This window comes from Arachis stenosperma, chromosome 1, assembly GCF_014773155.1.
Source record: "Arachis stenosperma cultivar V10309 chromosome 1, arast.V10309.gnm1.PFL2, whole genome shotgun sequence".
Taxonomy (NCBI): domain Eukaryota; kingdom Viridiplantae; phylum Streptophyta; class Magnoliopsida; order Fabales; family Fabaceae; genus Arachis; species Arachis stenosperma.
In genome coordinates, this window is record NC_080377.1 from 135,856,373 (window position 1) to 135,880,080 (window position 23,708).

The window sequence follows — 23,708 nt, forward strand, 5'->3', positions numbered from 1 at the left end:
TTTAATAATTAAATTTTTCTAACGTTACTTCACATTAATTTCCATGAATAATTCCTTTCCCTTCAAAGAAAGGAGGGCGAGCCTATGGTAGTGGTCACTGGGGAGACGCGGCTGCGGGTGCTTACTGCTTAGAGTAGGTGTATATGCATCATTTCCTTTCTGCCCCTTCAATTTTTATTTATGTCCCCCATTTTCACATTATTGAGATTTGAGATTATCAATTTCTGTTCAACGGGTTTTTCATTTGGTCAAGGTCAACGGTTTAACAATTTTTTTTTAAGAGGGCAAAGTTTGTACGTGCATCATTTTTGTTTTGGCAATTTTTCTTATATTTTTTTCATTTCGTTATTGTCAATGGTTTTAATTTTTTTTGAGAGGTCAAAGTTTGTACATACATCAATTTAGTTTTGTCATTTATTCCAGTATTTTTTAAATATTAGGTGATAAATTATTTTTTTCATGTGTTACTATATAAATAATTATTGTTCTTATGCAATTTAGTAAATCCTTTTATATAATTCGTCAACCTTAGAATGACTTCAATTTTTTTAGTTAAATGAATTATATCTCAGTTGATAAAAAATATAAAATGTGACTCTCTGTAAAAAAATATTTTAACACCCAAATAAGTATTTGTTTAATTTTGTGTAAATTAAGATTGAATTTTTAAAAGTATATCTCTCTTGTTAAAGATATTATTTTTTATAAAAATATTTGAGATATAGTTATTTGACAATTACAAATGAGCTATAAAGTTAAAAAATTTATGACCAAATTATAACGTTGATTCTATAGTGAAAACCAAATTACAGAAGAGTAACAGACAAAATATTTTTATATATTTTATTTAAATATAAAATATCATGTCTAATTTAAATTTTAAATAATTAATTTATTAGGTCTTTTTGATAAAAAATACTCAAATTCTAAATTTTTGTTAATTTCTTTAAAAAATTACTAAAAAAATTCTAAATTATTCTTATCTATTTTTATTATTATCAATTCCTATTTCCTCATCCTCAGCAAGTCATTGCAACTGGTGCTACTTCTGGTTTGTTAGTTACAATAACGATGAAGCAAAATGAAAAGAGGTGTGTAGTGGAGAAAGAAATTTTTAACGTTCTAGACGGTAAAAATGATAATTTTTTTTATGTGGATCTTTCATAATTTACAAGTGTTTTCTCAATCTTGACAAATAGTTTGACAGTGCGATTTTTTAAAAATTTAGTTTTGTAATGAAATAAAATTTGCATTTTACCATCATTTTATATCTAAAAGCTATGATATATCCTTACTTAAATGCCATGGGAGTTTACTTTATATAAGATTGAAAAATTTTCGGACCAAAATGATCTAATGTTAGCATAATATTATTTTATAGATCTATAAAAATGGAGAGAAATTAGTAGAAATTCCTATTAATTTTTTGCTACTAAATGTTGTTCCTTTAGCATTTCTCTAATTTTTTTATTGTGGTACTCGAGAATAAAATAATTTTCTGATATTTGTTTTCATAAAATAATGAAGATAAAGTAAAATATTAGCACATGATGTATTTATGCAAAAAAAAAGTATATAAGACCAACTAGATTATTATTTAACTTGAACAACTTATCAAAAAAAAAAAAAAAGAATTTTAAATAATTAGGATTAGCGCCACCAAATTAGGATTAGCGAAACATAACCATCCACTGATTATCATCGCGTAATTGTTTCGTCAATTTGAAGTCCTCTCTCATTACGTAGCTGGTACCTTGTCTTCAACTATCTGTCATGTTGCTGCTGTGTCTTCCGTCGCTATTTTTCTGTGCGTTGTGCCGGGCCGACCTGCATCTAACAAAAGAAACAACCCAAGTTTAAGAAAAAAAATATTCCAAGTTTAACCAAAAAAAACTTCCTAAGATTAACAATAGAAACATTCTAAGTTTTACAAAAAAAATCCGATCAAACAAAAAAAAATCCCATATTTAATAAAAGAAACATCCCATAGTTACCTGCTCATAGTATCCGTTGCAATTGGTAGAGGAGAGTTTTTTGTCCATCTTTCACGGCGAATGAATTGCGTGGGTGGGGGCCGGTCGACGACGTAATTTGGCGCGGCGCAGTGGGTGCCGTTTGGTGATCTCTTTATAGTGTTATGGACATCGTCTTGGCGGCTCTTTGCTGAGGCGGATGAATTACGACATCGGTTTGATGGCGGGGTTGGACGACGCGACGACGTGAAGGGGGATCGATTGGTTCCCTTCGTCGGCATCGTCGTCGGCGCAAGAAGATCGGGGTAATTGCTGCGATGAGCGGATGATCGACACGGATTGTGGGGTCGTGCGACAATGTGACTGGAGCGGAAGAAGAAGACGGCAGGGTGAACTATGTGAGTGGGAATGGGAGGGAAAGGTGGGAGAGAGATGTGCATTTGGTTTTTTATTTTTACAGTGAGTAATAGGAAAAAAATCAAAACAGGATTAGATTTATATAATATTGTGGAATGCTTTTTTTTTGTGTGTGTTATTAGATCTTTTGTAATTGGCTGATACCATAGTAGATTACTTGGCAAAATTATTTATGTAAATATATCTTTATCTTCATCTGCATACATAATTTATGGGCAGAACTGAAAGTGAAATGAATCTAAATCAAACCAATATAATGAAACTTTACTAAAATTTATAGTTATTAATATATAAATTGCATTGATATCTAAAAAATTTCTCAATTTGTTCTTAAATCTTAGTGACGATCGAAGGTAGATTTACGTGTTTTGAAATACTTATTCTCGATGAAATTTACATTCATTATTTTTATTAAAACAAACTTAAATCGCATTAAATGATTGGATTCACCTTTTCTTTCTAATTAATAGTAACTTGTGATTTACTTGTAGTTTGTTAAAAGATAAAGTCTATGGTATAGATGGAGGTTGATTTTTACACTTATAAATTTGAATTAGTTGATAGAGAGTTGGACAAATATCTAAAAAAAAAAAACAAATTCTGCTCTCATTGCAGAACTGATTTAGAGACCTTTTCTATTGTACACCTTTTCTGTTGTGCATGTGATGAAAGAAATATTCGAATGAATAATAATTTATGTTATTACTAATTAAATTGAGATAATTAGAAATTTCAGTATAAGTTGATTTTTTTATATTATTATATAAAAAATGACCTATTTTTAGTTTCGTATTTCAATCTAAACAGATGTATTTTTAATTTTTTATATTAATTTTAATAAAAAATAGCTATTAGCCAAACAGAAAATCAAAACACATATATAATGATTAATCATATCAACTAAAAGGTAAACAAAAATAAATTAATATAAAATAATTAATTATCTTGATAGATTATAATTCACTCATAACGCGATATATTTATTTGAAAAATATTGAAAATAATATGGTACAATAATTAATTCTAACAAACTGCATATTTTAGCTGAATGCCTGAATATATTAATAATAGTTTGTTATAGTATGTATTTGAAATTTATGATAATATATATACGAGAGAATAAGTAAAAACGTTGTAAAAGAATTAGTTAAGGGGCAGTAAAATACACTCTGAAAATGAACAACGAAAGAAACACCTAAAATGAGTAATGTTATGGTGAGAATTTAAGATTTATTGAAGAGTAAATGTTATTTCTTTTAATAAAAAAGACACTAATAAAATTTTATCATGTGTAGTATACATTATTTTATAATCACCAAAATAAAATATATTCAACAGGAAAGGTCCCTGAATCAGTTTTGTAATGAGAGCAGAAATTGTCCTTTTTTAAAACACTTGTCCAATTCTCTATCAACCAACTCAAATCTATAGAGGTAGAAATCAACCTCAATCCACTTCACCTTGTTAAAAATGTAAAAAAGCCTCAATTCGTTCCATTAATTTTTTTTTTGGTAAAATACGTTCCATTGTTATTAAATTTGGCTCGATTCCATGGATCGGACTGAAAGCCTGTTACCCTACTGGGTTAGGTCACCAATCAGGGCCCTAGTTGAGCTACGAAGCTCTAGATGATCTGCGTATACAGCATCCTAAATGGAGCCCCATATAAAAGCCCAAGAAGAGGTGGAAAAGGTGCAATGGGCCGTTCATCAAGAAATATTGCAAAACTTATTTCATTTATTTTATTTATTTATATTTCTTTTGAAAAAAAGGCTGTAATCGAAATCGGTGCATTGGAAACAAAAGGAGAGGAACGCAAATCAGTGTTAGAGAATAGAGAAAAAGAATCCGGAAGACTGCGAATGCTTGAATGGATCGTAAGTCATAACCTCATATGAACTCGCCGTTTTACTCCCCGTTTGTCGTTTATCGGTTCTCCTCCTCCTCACTGGTTTGATTGAAATTGCAATAGGAACGAAACGACGAGGTTAATTAACGATAATCAAGGAGCTTATTCTCGAGAGAGGTAGAAAAGAAGGGGAAAGAGGTTTTGAGCTTTAGAATTGAAAAATAAGAAAAAATGAAGACCACGAAGGGTGGCAAGGTCATGAATCCTACCGATGCTTATCGAAAGGAGCTTCGCAAGAAGGAATTGAAAAGGGTAATTCTTCACTCTTTTCTCATAATTGTTTTTTTCAATATGTACCCTAATTAGTTGAAAAACTATAATGCAAGTAGCCGCTGTACAAATTAAAGGGGAAATTATGATGATAGACATAGGGGTTTTTCCTTTTAACCCTAGTAGCTGCTTCAATGAAACCCAGCTTTATCTACTGATATTTTTGTTATTACGAAGTTCTTGCTTAATTATTTATTTTAATTTAGTTTATAATTATTTGTTCTTTTATTTTTGCTTAACAGAATAAGAAGGAAAGGAAGAAGGTGAGGGAAGTGGGAATTCTTAAGAAAGATCCTGAACAGCTGAAGAAACAGATTGAGAACTTGGAAATGATGAGTATGTCAAGTCTTGAGCTTTCCCACACCACTTCCTTTTGTTTATTTGTTGTTGTTGTTATTGTTTTATTATTATTGTTATTGTCGTCATCATGAAAGTATTAATTGATCATATGTTTTGCTATAGAATGCATGAATCTCTTATCATGTGGAATAGTGAAAACCAATTTGTAGTGACTTGTAATATCTGCCGAGAATTGAGATTTCTTCAAGAATCATGATCATCTTCTGATAATTAGAACTGGTTAACAGGACAAGATTTACATGAAGTTAAAGAAAATAGAGTTCAGCAAGTTTGTGAGCATAAATTCTTTCAAATTGCCGCCAAATTAGTCGTTATCTTGGGAAGGTTGTTTGATTCTCAATGGAGGAATTATGTTATCTGTCTCAGTGAAGGGTGGGCAAAGAACTATGGATGTTCACTTGTATATAGAGATTTCAATTGCAATATGAAACTTTGACAGTTGTATAGCAGTTTATGTAGGGAATGGATCCTCTCAATTTTTTTTTTCACTTGAGAGGATATAAATGTGATCTCACACCATACATTTTATTGGTGGGACCAAGAGAAAACATGAAGGAAAAAATATTGAAGGATTAGAGATCACATTTTACTCTCTCAACTGAAAAAAAAAATTGAGAGGATTCATTCCCGATTATGCTACAATTATGTAAATCAAGTGTGAAACTTTACGGCTGCATTTGTTTACAGAGACAGGACACTGAGACAGGGACACAGAGACACAAAATTGTGTTTGGCAGAGGAAACATGGACAGAGACAATGTGTCTAGAGACACTGAATTAGTGTATTTTGTGTCCATCCTGACAGGAAGGACATGGAGACACTAATAAGGGACACAACTTATTTTTATTTTTTCTTTTATTATTTTTGTTAATTTTTCATAATTATATTTTTTATTATTATATTTTTCATCTCAAATTTTTTGAATGAAAAAAATTGAGAATAAATTGGATTTTCATAATTTGTTCTAGTTTATCACCAAACAGAATACAAGAACACAAAATTTTGTGTCTCTGTCCATCAGTGTCTTATTCTGTCCTGTTCTCAGTGTCTTGTCCTGTCCTGTTTTTTGGAAACAAACGCAGCCTACGTGGCTGAAAACATAAGTACCTCAAAGTCAGTGCATTTGTTTAGGCCTGTGGTGTGCAGTGTGATAATGCTATGGTTTCGTGAGTTATGCTCAGAAAATTGTGGATCATTTACATGTACCTCTTCTTTTTGCTTTATCTTTTGACATTTTTTTTTGCTCTCGTTTTTTTGACATTTTTTTTGGCATATTAATTCTTTATTGCTCTCGTTTCCTACTCTATTTGACAGCTTCTGCTTTTATTCACTAGATTAGTTTCTTGGCATATACTACATTAACAAAGTTAGGTGTCGTCTAGAACTTTTACCTATTCAAATTTACTGTATATTGTTGGTGCAGAGGCTGATGGTGCTTTGGATAAGGCAAGAAAGCACAAGAAGAGACAACTACAAGATACACTTAACCTTGTCCTAAAGAAAAGGAGGGTAATAATATACCGTGCTTTTCTTTTTCTTGGACCATTTCACTTTATTGTTAAATATTTCTTTTCTTATTAAAATTTAGTTGTATGCTGCACACAATTATTTCCTTTTTACGGAAAACAATAATGGAGAACATATAACTGTGTTAGTTGATCTCTAGCACTGAGGCCAATTTCCAAGTTGATTTTATCTGTTTCTTCATCATGGTTAAAAACACATCTTTACTTTCATGCCCCTCTATGTGAGTTTTAATTGATAGTTTCTCGGTCCAAAATAAAAGCTTGTATGTTCAACTATGTTGGTAGTTAAAATCTGTCTTTTTGTATCTACTAAATCAAAGACTGTAGGGAGTCATTGTTAAATTTAAACATCAGACTGACTTAGTCCGTTGACTGCACTGTGTTGTGAAAAGCAGAAGTAAAGCTTTATGGAATATTCGTTACCTGAGTATGATGTTGCACCATTAGCAGAAACTGACCTTAATTAAATTTACACTCAGAAGTCACTCCACACAGTTGTATGCTAATCTTTTTTATAAATAGTTTCTGTAAATTATTACTTTTTATGATGTTCTGATCTAAAACCGATTTCTTTCTTAACTAGGAATATGAAGATAAAATGAAGGAGAAGGGTGAGACCCCTGTTATGTTCAGGTGAGGGATTTCTCCATTGCTTAAAAGCAACCTTTTGACCCACTTTTTTCTTTGTTAGTTTATATATTCTAGAATGCCTTTTTGGCAGTCATTTAGGGCCTCCCCGAAGAAGAACAACTGCAGAAGAAGAAGAGAGAGTTAAACACCCAAAGCCTGAGGTAGGATTTAGAGTTGTTTCTGGGTTGCATGTCTTGTTTTGTTTAACTTATTTATTTTTCTCACCATACAAAACTAAACTAGGATATAGTTAATAGTTTTGAGTTATTAATTAATTAATTATTTTTTTTTTTACAGGATTCCGTTTATTACCATCCAACATTAAACCCTACAGGGGCTCCCCCACCTGGGAAACCTCCCATGTTTAAATCGTCTATAGGTATGTTGAGCTTCCTTTCATTTTTGTTAAAATCATGAATATGTGCTGTTAGTTGCCTGATCCGCCTCTTTGTGCTGAGCTCTTAGGGCCCAGGATTCCCTTATCCGGTGCTTCATCGAGTACTGCTGCATCATCATCAGCAGCAGAGTCAGGGGATGATATGTTAACTGTACCTCCACCTCCACCGCCACCCCCACTGCCCGAAGCTGGCAGTTCAAGTTTGGCTGAGGACACTGCTTTACCTGCGGCATCTTTGCCTTTGCCTCCACCACCGCCCATGCCTCCGAAGCCTGCTACTACTGGACCTACATCATTACCACCACCTCCTTTGCCACCTCCACCTCCTGGTCCTCCACCTAAAGAGCAAGTTGCAAATCGCCCGATACCCCCTCCACCTCCACCCCTACCACAGTCTCAGCCACCACCACCTGGCACTAGTGGAGGTGAAGAGCGAAACCAATCTTCATCCGCAGATGATTTGCCTTCTAAGGAGACTGGTCAGGTAGGCTTATGTTCTTTATCTATAATGGCATGAAACTATAATCTAAAACAATATTATAGAAAAGGAACTATAGATTAATGGAAAGCTAAGAAGCATTGTGCAGTTGTTATTTATCTGAAATGATTTGGCAGATACATGGCCTCCTGTATTTCTGAAAATCCAGGAGAAGAATAAATGAATCTAAAGAAAATTATATATTATATTTTTATGTTAAAAAGTAGTGAAATCAGATCAATGCATATGATTTATAGTGTTGGAGTAAAATCTTACGTTTATGCCATTTTGGCCCCGTTATTTTTATGTAAACGTTTCAGACCATGGGCTGTACTCCTTATGCATATTTTGAAATGGTTATTGCTTGGAAATCATCCTGGTTAAGACTTAAAAAGTTAAAGAAAAGGTTGATGATGAGTATGCTTGTGTCACATTTGATTGCTTTAAATTTAAAGCCCATGAATTGGTATTATTCTCCTAACCCAATTCTTCTAATACAGTGACATCCTTTCTAAAATGTAGATGCAGCTCCCTCCACCCCCTCTGCCACATCGGATGCCACAAAAGTCTGATGGTGCTTTAGCTACCACTGACAATACGAATTCTCTGCCAAGCCATGAGATCCCAAAAATGGTTCCTGGGCCTCCTCCTCCAAGGCAACAACCTCCTGTTCCAGGATCCACCTTAGTTCCAACTTTGCAGGCCGATGTTTTGCCTCCTGGAATATCCCGTTTTCCACCACCCCCACCACCACCTGATATGAGGCCTCCTTTACCAGTGGCTGGACTTCCTGGTCAGGCACCACCTCCTGGAATGATGGTCCCAATGATGCCTAGGCCCCCATATGGTCCTCCACCTGGGCCTCCTCCAATGATGAGACCACCACTTCCTCCTGGTCCTCCTCCAAGCTTCCAAGAAGATGATCAAATGGCTTTTAGGCTACCTCCACCGCCTCCTCCTCCTCAAAAACCATCTTATGTTAAATCTGCTGCATCTACTGTTGTTAAAAGGCCATTAGCTCAGCACACACCAGAACTTACAGCTATGGTAGGTTGATATTATTTTATTTTTTAAATTTTAAAATTACACCCTTTGGATGTGGCTCCTCTTTGCTAGACTCCGTGTAATATGGGATGCTTTGCACCTCTATATTCTCCATATATCCATGAAATGCATGTTTTACATCGGCATATATTTTATCGTAGAATTTAAATACTTTGGAATGAGGATATCATTACATAGGGTTAAGTGAGGGATTTTAAGTGCACATACATTAGGTATGCAATTATTAGTGTTAAGGAAGTCTGTAGGAGGTGATAACTATAAGATTATGCTTCAGGTGGTTTGGTTATGTGATGATAAGACCTGTAGAAGTCTTAGTAAGAAGAGTTTGATTAATGGAGGGTAGCCTGACAATTTGAGTTGAGTGGGACAAGGAAAAGTTATGGAAGTGGTCATTCAAATAAATTTAGAATTATAGACTTAAATAACTTGCTTACAATTATGATTAATGATGGGATACAATCAAGTCGTTTTCTCCGTGACAACTATCTCAGTAGAGACAATTTCCTTCTAGTTGTTAAATAAGCCAAGTTGTCCTAAGTAGTTTATGTCTTGACACTTAAATTGGCATTACTCGCATAAGGTTCTCTCTCATTTTCATATATATTATTTCTCTGATTCAGACCTTGATTTGTTTTTGGGTAGATTCCTGCATCTGTTCGGGTTAGAAGAGAGAATGCAGTGGCAAAATCCAAACCGAAACCGACAATATCAACCTCTAGGACAGTCTCGGGGCCACCAACTATTGTAAAACCAGAGTCAGTGAGTTCATCATCGTCAGCTCCAAAAGCACAGAGCATAGATGATTCTTACACAGCTTTCTTGGAGGACATGAAAGCCCTTGGTGCACTTGATGGTTGAGATCATTGTAGATGCCGAAGCTGCATATGGGATGAGGATTATGCACAGGGAAATTTGCCAAAAAGTGTTAAAAATCTTGAGACCCAGCTCATTTTTTTATTATTGATGATACAGTCTAAATTAACACCTTGCAAATATCCTTGTACTTTTGCGACTCCCAAGTGATCTTTTTTTCTGCAACTAGCACCTAATAGTTATTCAAGTTGAAATTAGATGAAACAATAGTATAAAATATTGTCTTAACGATGTGCTGATACATTGTTAAAAAATTGCCTTTCATATTTTTTAAAAAAGAAAATATTCGAGAAAACATATGGCGTGATTTGCGTCAAACTACAAGTATCCTTAATTCTCACTTGTGTTTTGCCTGTTCCTGTCTTAATCCATCTTTGCTAATTCCCATTTCTCGTGGAGATTTGAGTATTACTGGAATATTTCTTTTAAAATCTGAATAGAACTTATACATAATTGCAATCCAAATAAGCCATTTTAAAGTATTACTGGAATTGTCCAAATTTTGGACACAAATATGAAATATCCACTAAAAATTTTTAGGGAATTATTTATTCTAAGATCAAGAGTCAAGTCTATTTTGTTTGTTTAATGAACTATAATTTTATGTCAGAATAACACAGTACTAATTCTCAACAACCACAACTATATATCATGTATGTACAAGGTAGATTCCGAGCTAGTAAGTTGAATGTACTAAAATTCAAGTCTGATTCATTTACTAAACAAGGTCAAGTTCTAATTGAAGTTTGACTTATTATATAGAACTAAGATATAATATCTCATGATCCATGAGTTGGCTTAATTAAGTGGTACCTGATAAAAGGATCCGGCACGGGAAGAGATATAAAATTATGTTTGATAGATGAGATATTAACAGAGACATTGTATTTAGAGAAACTAATAAGACACAATTTATTTTTCTTTTTTTTTCTGTTATTCTTATCAATATTTTATAATTATATTTTTTATTATTATATTTTTCTTTTCAAATTTTTTATATAAAAAAATAAGAGTAAATTAGACTTTTATAATTTGTTCTAATTTATCACCAAACAAAATATAAAAATACTATTTTTGTTTGTTTCTCATCTTTATGTTTTTGTCTTATCTTATTATATTCTCAGAACCAAATGTAACATAGAGTGGGTTGGAGCCATAAAGGTTTGAAAAGACATTGTCTTCAACTTAAACACAATTATGCCTAATTATCTTCGCTTAAATCAGTGGTTTGTCGCATATTGTTACTCACTTTCGGTCTTTTACCAATTATTCATTCTTGTAGGTTACTTTTATTTGTTTTTATTCCTTTAACTGCTACAAAAATGATTGACATATATGTTGGAGGATAAATTCTTTCATTCATGAATCCTCAAATTCTAACATGAAAAAGACTATTATGAGAATAATATTTGGCGGTTCTCTATGCTTGTTACGCATCTCTCTTTCTTTTGTGGATAATATGAGAATAATATTTGGCACTTAATTTTGCTTCTTTACTTTCTGTAGCCCTAAAAACAAGCAAACATGTTTCAGACTAAGTTTTCGATCAACGTTTCAGGCTCTAAGTTCCCCTATCTCACACCTCCCAAGTTCCAAGAATATTCTTCAATACATCTGCAATTGATTGGTTTACCTTGACCAGACACTATTTTATTACTTCATAATTTAATTGAAGGGATGAAGACAACAATGAGCATGTGATTCTAATCAAGCGAAGAAGTTCGCTTTCGGATTCAACTATAATATCACTAATCATTATATATTTTTATTTGCTGATTATTATCCTTGCCTAACTACTTTGTCTTTTATTTTATTTATTAGAAGATTTGTAATCCCAAGTGAATAATACCACTGTCATGAACACAGCACTACACCGCCCAACAGTTATATATATATATATAAAGCTCAACGCAACAAGATAGAGCATCGACGTAATTCCTAATTATCTTCGACAAAAATCATCAAAAACTCAAAAGATAAAAAATCACTAAACTCTTTGTAATTCTTAATCGACCTGTTAACTAGTCTTGCAACATCTGATTCTTGATTCCTGAAAATTCTGTCATTCCTTTTCAACCAAGTGCTCCAAATGATAACAATGAAATCAAATTCACCAATATTCTATTAGTTTGACTGCACGATCCACCTCATGAACCACGTAAACTTATGGTCATTCAATTCTATATCCACCAGTTTGATAATGCTGTTAACACACTAGCGCATTTTCTTTCTTCCAATTGCACAACCTCATTGAAGACACCCATATAGCAAAGAGAAACCTGATATATTTCCGATAAAAAAACTCAACTCTTCCACACAGCAAGCTTCTCTTCCCTTGTATGCACACCATACACCAAGCAGACAGCACAAATAAAAATTATTGTTTGTCAATTCTCCTTTTATACACAACTATCTCTCTCCTTTGTAACAATTACTCAACCTAAACATCATAACATCCCACATTATTAATAAACCTCCAGAAGCACCTTCCGATCCTACAAATTCCAAATTCACCGCTTCATTACCCCAAAATTGCACTATATCAAACTTAGAAATCACCTCCTTCTTTGTCTCTATCAATCCTAACATATTCATATTATTTTTACGCTTAAATTTTTTACCATTTTTCACTTTCCAACACTCCCTAAACCCCTCATATTCCACGAACTAAAATCATTTAAAAACTTTATTACACACCTTATTTCGGTTTTTGGGGCTGCATCTTCTTGCTTTCTCTTTCTGTATTGCTTGCCTTCTTTTTTGTGCCAATACTTCATTCTGATCTTGGAGAATAGCCATAATGTTCTCATCCTCATCATATAAAACAGCCCCTGATTCGACAGTCAAATCCCAAGCAGCCCTATTTTCAGCCATATCTTTATCCGAACTTCCTCCGTGTTCATTTTGATTAGTTTCACCATTTGCATTTTGCTTTGGGTCCTCTGAATCTTCCAAGTTCTTTACAGCTCTTTTATCATCCAACCCAGTTTTCTGCATCACTGTATTCTCATCCTCTAAATCTGAATCTTGCATTGCATCACCCCTCATAAGAAATATGCCAACATGCTGCTTACCACTCTCGTCCAAACTGGTGTGGATCTCATTAACTAAACTTGGTGGAATATTTTTTTCCGTTTTGCTGTTCGAACAATTCTCCGCACCTCCGCCAATCTCTTTTCCAGCTAGATTTTGCTCGTCGGGTGCATAAGGGGCTTCACACTCCTCCCTGCCCTCTACGCCATCAAGTTTAGCGTGGACATTATCACCTTTGCCACTAGCAGCTGACGTCTGCACTGCTCCCAGATCTGCCTTGTCGGCGCTGCTCACCGTGGCATCAATCCCTTCGCGAACTCCATGACCAGCCACGTCCCTCTCTTCACTGTCGTCCGCAGCAGCCAGCAAGGAGGCCCTTTTAAATCACAATGACGTACTCTCCGTTGCACCACACAGCCACTTCGCCGCCGCACCCCACTAACATATTGGGTCTTATATGCTTCAACCTAGCCCCAACTGAAATTTTGTTAACACCAGATCAACTCCTTCTTTCCGTTTATCCCCGTATTCCCAAGTCTCCGTTCTTTTAGAGATTGCTTCGTTACTGATTGTTTGAGATCTCATAGATTCCGCACTCACCATAACTGCTGGATACACCAAAAGATTATTTGTTCGAGTTTTCAAAAAATCCTCTTGCCACTCATCCAAATCCTCAATAGCAAATACCTTTCTATCCTTGTTATGTTTTGCCTCTCGTAGCCCCTGTGGCATTATTACCACCGCATCACATCCCATCTCCAACGGTTCCCTCTCACTTCTATGGTGTTCCAAGACAACTCTCTCTTTCTCGTTCACCTCAATATTATTTTCTTTAATTTTTTCTTGTTTTCCATAAGGAGAATCTTCATCGTGCGAAGTGATTTTTTTTCCGTACATCAATCCTCCTCCTGTACTTAGCCTCACCCACAAAGATCTCATTGCTCCTTAATCGCATTCCATTCATCTCCTTGATGGCCTTTAATGCCCCTCCTTTTGTAGTATACCTGACGAAAACAAACAGATGGATCCGTCCATACTTCTCCTTACGTGCCAAATAGATGTTATTTATCCTTCCTATCCACTTAAACGTATGAAACAATTCATTCTTCGAAAGATTGCTAGGTAAATTATCCACAAAAATTGTGAATGATTTACTCTCCAATCGGAGATAGGCTTCCCGGTTCCAAATCCGTGGATCTTTCCTAACATGGGGTTGTCTAATTTTGTCCCACCTTACATTAGACATAGATAGATTATAGAGTATGAGGAGTACTTACTCTCATACTTCTATTGAAGCACCATTCTGCCACTCTTTTTCTCTGATTGTGTTGCGGACGGACGTTGTGCGGCGCAGATGTAGTGACTCTCGATGGTTGGGACGGTGCTGAGAATCAAAGAAAAATTAAATCATATATATATTTTTTTTAATTTAAGAGTAATTAGTAATTACCCAAATTAATCCATGAAATTTTTAAAATAAGATATTTTAGGTTCTCAAGTTTTAAAATACACAAATCCGGTCCAACATTTATTTTCATTATACAATACAGTCTCCATCTATTAGTTACTAATAGTACATAAAATGTTAACTTGCATACGTGACCATTAAATGTCTACATGTGCAAACTGGACAAATCAATTTTTAAAGTGAAGTACAAAATAGTTCTTGAAAAATTTTAAAAATTCCAAAACAATGCTGATAAAATTTTAAAATTTCAAAACAGTTTTTTTAAATATTTTTATTAATCAAAATAATAAAATATTTTTACAAATATATATAATAAATAAAGAATATAAAAAATAACAAAATATAAACTAAAAGATAATTTTATTTATTAACTCTAAAATTTCATAAGAAATAACATTATTTAATCAACATATGATTTCTATATTTAGGTGATTTAAAAGCCATATTAATAACAACTAAATTTAAGAAGTCGTTGCATTATAAATGTCATTATTTATATGCCTAAACTCTTAAGATATTGACACTAAATAAACTCAAAAAAATATTTATAAGTGAAACAATTTATTTTTTTATATAACTATTAATTGTAGCAGCACCAATATCTTTAACTACAAGTCTATTTTATGCAACTTTACAACTAGTAGATTTCAAAATTAAAAAAAAAATTATGAACAAAACACTTGAATTTGTCAAAATATTTCTTCTTTAAGTATTGTAAAGTAATGGAAGTTTTCACATTGTATTGAAATTTTATAAATTATCCATATTGACTATGTAAATAACCAAAATTTACAAATTTGACTTTATAAGTGACTTATAAAGTGTTGTATTTGCACAAATATTTTTAATTATTTATATAAAAAATTTTATATTAAATCAAAATTTTCCACTAACTCATTTTGTTTTTTATCACTAAAAAATAATCATAAAATATGGTACTTACAATTAAATTAATATTTTACATGATCAAAAATAAATATGAGTTTATTTAATTATTTTAAATTATTTTTTTAAAAAACTTTAAAATTAATTTATAATTTAGGATTTTAAAATGCATATTTTTTGTATATATGAATAATCAAATTAGAGATAAATAGATAAAAATTTAGAAATTAAAATTTATCAATTAAAAGATAATTATACATAAAAAATTCGAAGGGACTATTTTAGATTTAAAAAAAAATATGGGACTATTTTGAAATTTTTTAAACTTTTTGGAGACTGTTTTTAAATTTATTTTTGGAATTGATTTGTCTAGATCGCACACATGGACATTTAACGATTACGTGTGTGAGTTAATGTTTTACATCAGTAATCACCCTTAGTAATTAACAAAGGAGAACTATATTGTCTAACAGAAATAAACGTTGAAAATTATTTTGTCTATTTTAAAACTTAAAGGACTAAAATGTCCAATTTTAAAATCTCAGGGACTGATTTGAGTCATTGCTCTTAATTTTATTTGGTTACCCATTCAATTTAAAATAATTTTACATATACATTCAGTTAGGTAATGTCACATACATTAATAGTATAAATCGTCAATAAATAAAACAAATGTAATTGAATGATCAAAATTATTTTTTTTGTTTATCATGATTCGAACGAGATAAGCCTTAAAGTGATCCTTGAAGTTGTACTCGAGTCTCGTAGTAGTCCCTAAACTTAAAAGTTATCCATATTCGTCCCTGAAGTTGCACTCCGAGACTCAAATTCGTCCTTCCGGCACATTCTGTCTACCTGACACCATGAAAAAACTGATCTGTACTCCTTCGTGATACGCTGGCCAAGTAACGGCTAGCTGACGTGGATTAGTAAATTTTTATGGTGCGATTTGGTCCCTAAATCAAAATTAAAAATCTTAATCCCCAAATTTAATCATCATTCTCTTCTCTATAGTAATCCCTCTTTTCTCTACAGGGCATAAATCTTCATATCCCAAATTCACAAGATTTTTCTTTTTGTTTATTTTTAGTTGAAGTATCTTATAACAATAACAACAACTAGAGTTTTCTTAACAATCATTATTTGAACAAGTTTAACCGTTTGTATCCCTGTTTTGTATGTAAGAAAGATGGTGAGATTATAATATAAAAAAAAGTTATGTGATATATATAATTAAATAAATAATGCAAAGTTTAGTTTCTAAAATTGTGAACGTTTATAAAAATTTGTAACTTTTAAAAATGATTAAATTGATTCCTAAATTTATAAATTGTGAATCTCATTTCATCTCTAATGCTAATATAAAATGTTAAAAAATGTTAGCACCACATTTTCAAACAAAAAGATGATATAATTAATATTTTAATATGATCAAATTAGTGTCTTAAATTAGTTAATTATATTTATTTTGCTTAATTAGCTTTTTATTAATTAGAGACTAAAATAATAAATATTAAATTAGGTAAAATTTTACTTTTTTTCTCTAATATTATCCTTAATTAATTTGAAATACCTACTTAATTATAATAAAATCTTAGACACGTCATTTTAACGGAGATGTCATACGATTTGAAATGCCATAATATAACACTTTATATTAATACTATGTGAATGACCGTTAAATTAGAATGATGCATGGTTATTTTGGAACAGAGGATTCGAAAGAAAATGTAATGTCTATAAATACAAGAGATAAATTTTCGTAAAATCATATAAAAATATAAAATTAAATTTTGTAAAACATTTTAATTAAACTAGAGTTAAATGAGTGAATAAAATGTTAAATACAAAGACATAGTATGTGTGACTTTTAATTAACAAAACATATGCGTGCTTTCAATAAAGTTGTAATTTGTAGTCTCTTTTACATTCATACGGAGAAGAGAAGAGAAGAAAAGAAAAGAGAGGGATTACTACTATAGAGACGAGAATAATAATTAAAGTTGGGGATTAAAATTTTTAATTTTGATTTAGAGACCAAATTGCACCATAAAAGTTTACTAATTCACGTCAGTTAGCCGTTACCTGGCCAGCGTGTCACGGAGGAGTCCAGATCAGCTTTCCGGTGGTATCAGGTGAACATAATGTGTCGGAATGACGAATCTGAGTCTCAAAGTATAACTTTAGGGACGAATATAGATAACTTTTAAGTTCAAGAATTACTATAAGACTTGAGTGCAACTTCAGAGACCACTTTAAATTTATCTCTAATACGAACATTTATAAGAAATTAGATTAAATCGACATTCATAAAAAATTAAATTAGTTTGGTAAAATTCAAATCGTACAATAAAACTATATATCCAACAAATTACCTAGCAAAATGTACAACATGCTTTTCTATTGGGTTATCCTTAATTGAGTTGATAAATGATATCTTTTTTTAGTGTCTAAAAGTAAAATAGTATCAAATAAATATAAAAAATTAACTTTTAATTAGTTAATACTAGTAAATTGTTATTATAAAATTATTTTTTAATCCTAGTTTTAAAAGATATAGAATTTAAAAACAAAAAAAAATTTAAAAAATTAATTGATATTGACCAAAAGAAGTTGACCGCCAATTAAGCTTAAATATATATACCCCACAATGAACCAAGCAACAACCAAGATGGACAAGCACCCGCAAATTGTTTTCTAGATGCTGGCTTTATTTTCATTGAGGCAGATAAAAAAGTCAACTGCTGCCCATAGACATCTCCAACTTGATGCCTTTATCATCATCATCTTCAACTGTCATGATTATAATTTGATGATTTTATTTATGATGAATATGAATTATGAAGCCATAGCCTACAAGCCTAAAATAAATGAACGCAACAACTAACTCTGAAAATTGAGGCGAGTGTTTTTTGACCGTCTTTTTTCAAGTAGCTTTCATGTGACTGTGAAAGTTGATGCTTGAACAAAACAAAAGAAGAAGAGATAAAGTGACTGATTTAGAAGAAGATTTCAAAGTCCAAAGAAAGAGACAGACACAGAGAGCAGAAGGAAGAAAATTCAACACTTTCAGAAAGCTGTTTTATTTTTATTTTCTTTTTTGGGTAGAATAATGTTTTCAACCCTACCACTCCTACTACTAATGCTCCTTAGAGTTAAACAATGTTAAAGTTGAATTAGATTTGATATTCTTCGATCTTGTAGTTTTAGCTTTCAGTTCCAACTGATTTGGTATCATGAAGGGTGTTCTAATTTCCATCAACTTTATCTTTTGTTGCTTCTTACTGTTTTTGGATTCATCAACTTCACTTCCTTTATGCGTTGACTCAAGTATGTTCGTCCTTTCTTCTTTTGCCATTTTTTCTTATGCACATGCTTTTGTTTTTCTTAATATTGTTTTTGTTTGGTGTAGGTGCACCTTTCATCCTCAATAGCACACTTGAATTTTGTCCTTACAATGGAAGCACTTGCTGCAACTCCACAGAAGATGCACAAATTCAGAAACAATTCCAGCTTATGAACATCTCTGATACTACCTGTGCCTCAGCTCTGAAATCGATACTTTGTGCGGTAAGGTTCTGTTCTTCCCAACACCAACAATTGTGCGGTAAAGTTGAGGTGTCTATGAAAAAGGAACCAGAAAAGTGAAGAAGTAACAAAATCTTTTCCCCTTAATTAATGGGTTACACTTGGTTGAGTTATGCCATTAAGATTTAAGATAATAATGTTATCTCTTTATGAATCTTGAAAATTTGATTGCTTGAAAAATCTGCATATTGCAAGTAATTTGTTGACTAACCAGTAATAGTGACCAATTTTATTCCATACTTTATGCCATAAAATAATTAAATATTTATCTAGTCATATACTCACATGTTCATATTTGAAAGTTTGAGTCTCAAGCCTCACTCAATTCCTCAACATAGATGAAGCACAGTTTTCAAAAGTCTAGGAACAAACTATTCCTTTGTGGATTATTTGCATAATTTTCAATGTTAGAAGAAGTTATTTGTCCTGTAAACTCATAACTTGTCTCTATGCAGTTCCTTTCATTGTAACTTGATTTATTTTTTCTAGAGGTGTGATCCGTATTCGGCCGAGCTGTTTACAGTTCAATCGACGCCCCGGTCAGTTCCCTTGCTCTGCAATTCCACCATTGCATCCAATTCCTCCCAGTCAAAGGCAGTAGCAGTGGAAGACTTCTGCTCTCAAGTCTGGGAATCATGTCAATCTGTGTCAATAAAGAACTCGCCATTTTCGCCTTCATTACAAGGCCAAGCAGGGAGAACACCATCTAAAAGCAATCCAAGCAAACTCACAGATCAATGGCAGTCGAAAACAGATTTTTGTACTGCATTTGGTGGATCCTCCACTAGTGAATCTGTATGCTTTGAAGGAGAACCTGTTGCATTAAAGAACACTGACTCAGAAGCTCCTATTAGTCCTCCACATGGCTTGTGCCTGGAAAAAATTGGCAATGGATCCTATCTCAACATGGTTGCTCATCCAGATGGCACGAACCGTGCATTCTTCTCGAATCAGAAGGGACAAGTTTGGTTAGCAACTATTCCTGCTGATGGATCAGGAGGACAATTGCAGCTTGATGAGTCAAGTCCCTTTGTTGATCTAACTGATATGGTTTATAGTGATGCTAAACTTGGAATGATGGGAATGGCATTCCATCCGAAATTCGCAGAAAATGGCCGGTTCTTCGCCTCATTCACCTGTGACAAAGATAAGTGGTCTGGTTGTAATGGAATATGTTCTTGTAATTCAAATGTTAATTGTGATCCTTCAAAGATAGGCACAGGTAGTAGTGGTGTACAACCCTGCCAATACCAAGCTGTTGTTGCTGAATATACTGCTAATGGTACCGCGTCTCAGCCTTCATCGGTACTGATCTCTACACACACAAAAGTAGTTTCTATAATGAGTTTAATTTGAAAAATTCTTAGGTGTTTATGCAGCGTATTATGTAATGTGCCGATAATTAATAAGAAAATGTCATAACAGATAAGAGTTTTAGTGGTCATTTCCTCCATGAGCTTCCAAGAATTATTCATTTAATGCAATGTCATGATTAATAGGACTACATTAAAGTACTAAGATGTTATTGAATTTTCAGGCTGTAAGTGCTAAACCAACAGAGGTGAGAAGGATATTTACCATGGGGTTGCCTTCTAATACTGAGAATGGAGGTCAGATTCTCTTTGGACCTGATGATGGGTACTTGTACTTCATGATGGGAGATGGTTCAGGCACTGGTGATCCATACAACTTTGCTCAAAACAAGAAATCATTGCTTGGAAAGATTATGAGGCTTGATATAGACAACATCCCAAGTGAGTGTTAACTCAATTGATATCCTAATGTAATGCATTGGTTTGTAAGGAAACTTGTAGCAGAACTAAGTAATCCGTCCCTAGTTAACCATATACAGGTGTTAAATTATATGTCTTGATATTGTAAAAAGTTTTATACAGACATTTCAATCTTGTATTGTCATGATTGTTGTTAGCTAAAGTGTTCGACTTGAGCACTCGCTACTCAAGTCATACAATCTCAGTGCATAAAAAATTATAGTTTTTTTCCCCACTCTTGATAAGCATCTATTGTTATCTTTCAGGTGCAGCAGAAATTAGCAAACAAGGTCTTTGGGGTAGCTATTCCATTCCTAAGGACAATCCATTCAGCCAAGACAATGGTTCACAGGCTGAAATATGGGCCTTGGGATTAAAAACTCCATGGCGATGCAGTTTTGATTCAGAAAGACCTTCCTACTTTTTCTGTGGAGATGCTGGACAGGTATATGAATTCTTCACCTTAGAAGGATGCTAGGGACTTGGGTATTATGGGGTGCCCAAAGTCTCAAATCCGGTAATATGGGATGCTTGATATTGTATATAAGGAGAGGGATTCTTTTTCCCTAATAGCTAGCTTTTAAGGGGTGGTTTTCTACTTTGCTTAGATACTTAATAATGGTATCCAAGCCTTGGTAGCTGGACGACTAAGATGAATATCATAGCTGGTAGTGAAGTGGCTATCGCTGGGTCAGTGTTGATAAAGGGAAGTCATTGTGGACGTCGGCTCTCCATGGACGGTGTATTGTTAGGGACTTGGGTATTATAGGGTGCCCAAAGTCTCACTTTGCATATTATGGAATACATGATGTTGTCTTTAAGGAGAGTAGTTCTTTCCTCTGACAACTAATTTTTAAAGTGTGGTTTTTCTCTTTCTTTAGTCAAGTTTACATGTCTAGTTTACATTTATTAAATTCCATACAGAATTTCTAGGTATTATTGATGCGTGCACTAAGAAAAAGAGCATTCAAGAAAGCACAAGTCTATTGTCTTTGATGACTCTGTACTTGTATAAAAATTGAAAGATAATCACAATAACAACCTGAGTAAAGAGGAATGTTGTGAATTACATCAGTGATATTTGCAGGATCTTTATGAGGAAGTGGATCTCATCACAAAAGGTGGAAACTATGGCTGGCGTGTTTATGAGGGTCCCTATCCATTCACCCCTAACGAATCACCTGGAGGAAATACCTCCAAAGACTCCATAAATCCAATTATGCCAATACTTGGATACAACCATTCGGAGGTTAACAAGAATGAAGGGTCAGCATGCATCATTGGGGGTTATATGTATCGATCTAACACTGATCCTTGCATGTATGGAAGGTATTCACAAGCTTCTCATTATATGCATTGATGCCCTTCAACTGATAATAATTACACATAATTTAGCATGATTGAGTGTTAGGTATATAATTGCCTTTCTAGTAATATCGAGTTAAAAAAAGAAATTGTACACTTTTGTCTACCCTTATTTTTGTTCTCGATCTAATTTGGGAACTTCTAATTCGTCAATCATCATTCGAGATGGAATCAGAATGTTATATGATAGTCTAAATTGGAGACCCAAATATTTTATCTTATATACATTCTCTCCATCGAATAAGAAATAAATAATTTAACTATTAACTTCCGATATAATTAACCAAATGATAGTTATTTATTAATTAATAATATCATCCAAACTAATTTTTATATTAATAAATTAGACCACATCTAGAATATAAATTTGTAACCCTAAAGTTTGAAATAGAGAAAATACTCAGGTTGGTCCTTGAAGTTACACTCGAACTTCAGTTTAATCCTTGAAGTTTCAATTGGTTCAATTTAGTCTCTAAACTTTTCAATTGACTGTGAAAGAAACCACTACAAGAACTAACGTGATTAAAATTTGAAAAGTTTAAGAAGTAAATCGAGACAATTGAAACTTCAAGGACTAAATTGGCTTGAGTGTAACTTCAGAAACCAAATTAAGTATTTTTTTGATTGGAATAATATCGGTCTTTGTAATATTATCTGCGCAGTTTCTCACTAAAACCTGAATTTCAGGTACCTGTATGCTGATCTATATTCAGTTGCAGTGTGGGAAGCAACAGAAGATCCTGTAAACAGTGGAAACTTCAGCAAAAGCAGAATCCCCTTCAGCTGTTCACATGATTCTCCTATCAAATGTGATCCTGAGCCTGGAACCTCCCTCCCAGCGATAGGCTACATCTACTCATTTGGAGAAGACAACAACAAAGACGTGTATATCCTTACAAGCAAAGGCGTCTACAGAGTTGTTCGTCCGAGTCGCTGCAGCTACACTTGCTCTCAGGAAAAGGCAACAGCAGAGGCTCCTTCTCCTTCTACTTCTCCATCTCATGCATGCCGTAACTTCTCTATATACCAGTTTCTGCAGATTTCATTTTTCTTGTTGCTTTTGATATGTTTTGTGTAGTGTGATCCTGTTTCTTGGGCATGAAGAAACATAGAAAGCATATTCACTTGATGTAATGTTATGTGTTCATGGTAATGATGAACAGAAGTGATTTCTCCCTTTGAAAATCAAATAAGAACGTAACATTAATACTGCTTTACACTAACAATTATAATTGGTGCATCAAAATTAAATTCTAAAATTATAAATAATAAAGTATAAAGAAAAGAGTAATTAAATCCTAAAGTAAGTATAACTTATTCAACCTACACTTGTTAAGTTCTTATTTTTGCTATTAATGTGTTTCCATTCTCAACATGAAGTTAGAAAACAAGCGAATCTAGTTGTGTGATGATGATGAGTAGTTTTGGTGATTTGGTCCGACATGCACGGAAGAAGAAAACCTAGTACTCTTGTTTGGTAATCCGTTATCTGCTATTATTGAAGTCTTAAATTCCCTTACATTTTTCAATATTCAATACATATTAACTAATAAGCTCTCGACATCAGCAGTTGTCTCATTTTTATTTTATCAATGGATTTGCCAAGTCTTTTAGCATTAATGAAAAAGGGGAACAATCTTGTCAAAAAAAGAAAATCAATACTATCAATATCTCAACTCTGCTGTGAAATTCTTACTA

The 23,708-nt window shown here is 33.1% G+C and overlaps 2 protein-coding genes across 3 annotated transcripts; both read left to right on the plus strand.

Moving 5' to 3' along the window:
* The first annotated feature begins 4,150 nt into the window (after positions 1–4,150).
* Positions 4,151–10,226, plus strand: LOC130938306 (protein EARLY FLOWERING 5). 2 transcript variants are annotated; one of them, XM_057867147.1, is made up of 10 exons: positions 4,151–4,267; positions 4,363–4,551; positions 4,812–4,905; positions 6,354–6,439; positions 7,040–7,089; positions 7,178–7,247; positions 7,384–7,465; positions 7,552–7,967; positions 8,484–9,008; positions 9,669–10,226. In XM_057867147.1, exons 2-10 carry the CDS (start codon positions 4,471–4,473, stop codon positions 9,882–9,884), a joined length of 1,620 nt encoding a protein of 539 aa, XP_057723130.1. In that variant the 5' UTR covers positions 4,151–4,267; positions 4,363–4,470; the 3' UTR covers positions 9,885–10,226. The 2 variants fall into 2 exon arrangements, with proteins under 2 accessions (XP_057723130.1, XP_057723129.1); XM_057867146.1 differs by having other exon boundaries at positions 4,185–4,551.
* A 7,741-nt stretch (positions 10,227–17,967) lies between these two features.
* LOC130938332 (HIPL1 protein-like) lies at positions 17,968–23,236 on the plus strand. The gene is made up of 7 exons (XM_057867148.1): positions 17,968–18,615; positions 18,698–18,855; positions 19,363–20,178; positions 20,411–20,627; positions 20,912–21,090; positions 21,733–21,974; positions 22,698–23,236. Exons 1-7 carry the CDS (start codon positions 18,522–18,524, stop codon positions 23,086–23,088), a joined length of 2,097 nt encoding a protein of 698 aa, XP_057723131.1. The 5' UTR covers positions 17,968–18,521; the 3' UTR covers positions 23,089–23,236.
* The last annotated feature ends 472 nt before the right edge of the window (positions 23,237–23,708 follow it).

Coding starts and splice junctions, on each gene's coding strand:
- LOC130938306 (XM_057867147.1), top strand. CDS start 4,471: ATGAAGACCACGAAGGGTGGCAAGGTCATGAATCCTACCGATGCTTAT. Junction 7,248..7,383: donor TTAAACACCCAAAGCCTGAG/GTAGGATTTAGA, acceptor TTTTTTTTACAG/GATTCCGTTTATTACCATCC. Junction 7,968..8,483: donor CTTCTAAGGAGACTGGTCAG/GTAGGCTTATGT, acceptor TCTAAAATGTAG/ATGCAGCTCCCTCCACCCCC.
- LOC130938332 (XM_057867148.1), top strand. CDS start 18,522: ATGAAGGGTGTTCTAATTTCCATCAACTTTATCTTTTGTTGCTTCTTA. Junction 20,179..20,410: donor CCGCGTCTCAGCCTTCATCG/GTACTGATCTCT, acceptor TTGAATTTTCAG/GCTGTAAGTGCTAAACCAAC. Junction 21,975..22,697: donor GATCCTTGCATGTATGGAAG/GTATTCACAAGC, acceptor CCTGAATTTCAG/GTACCTGTATGCTGATCTAT.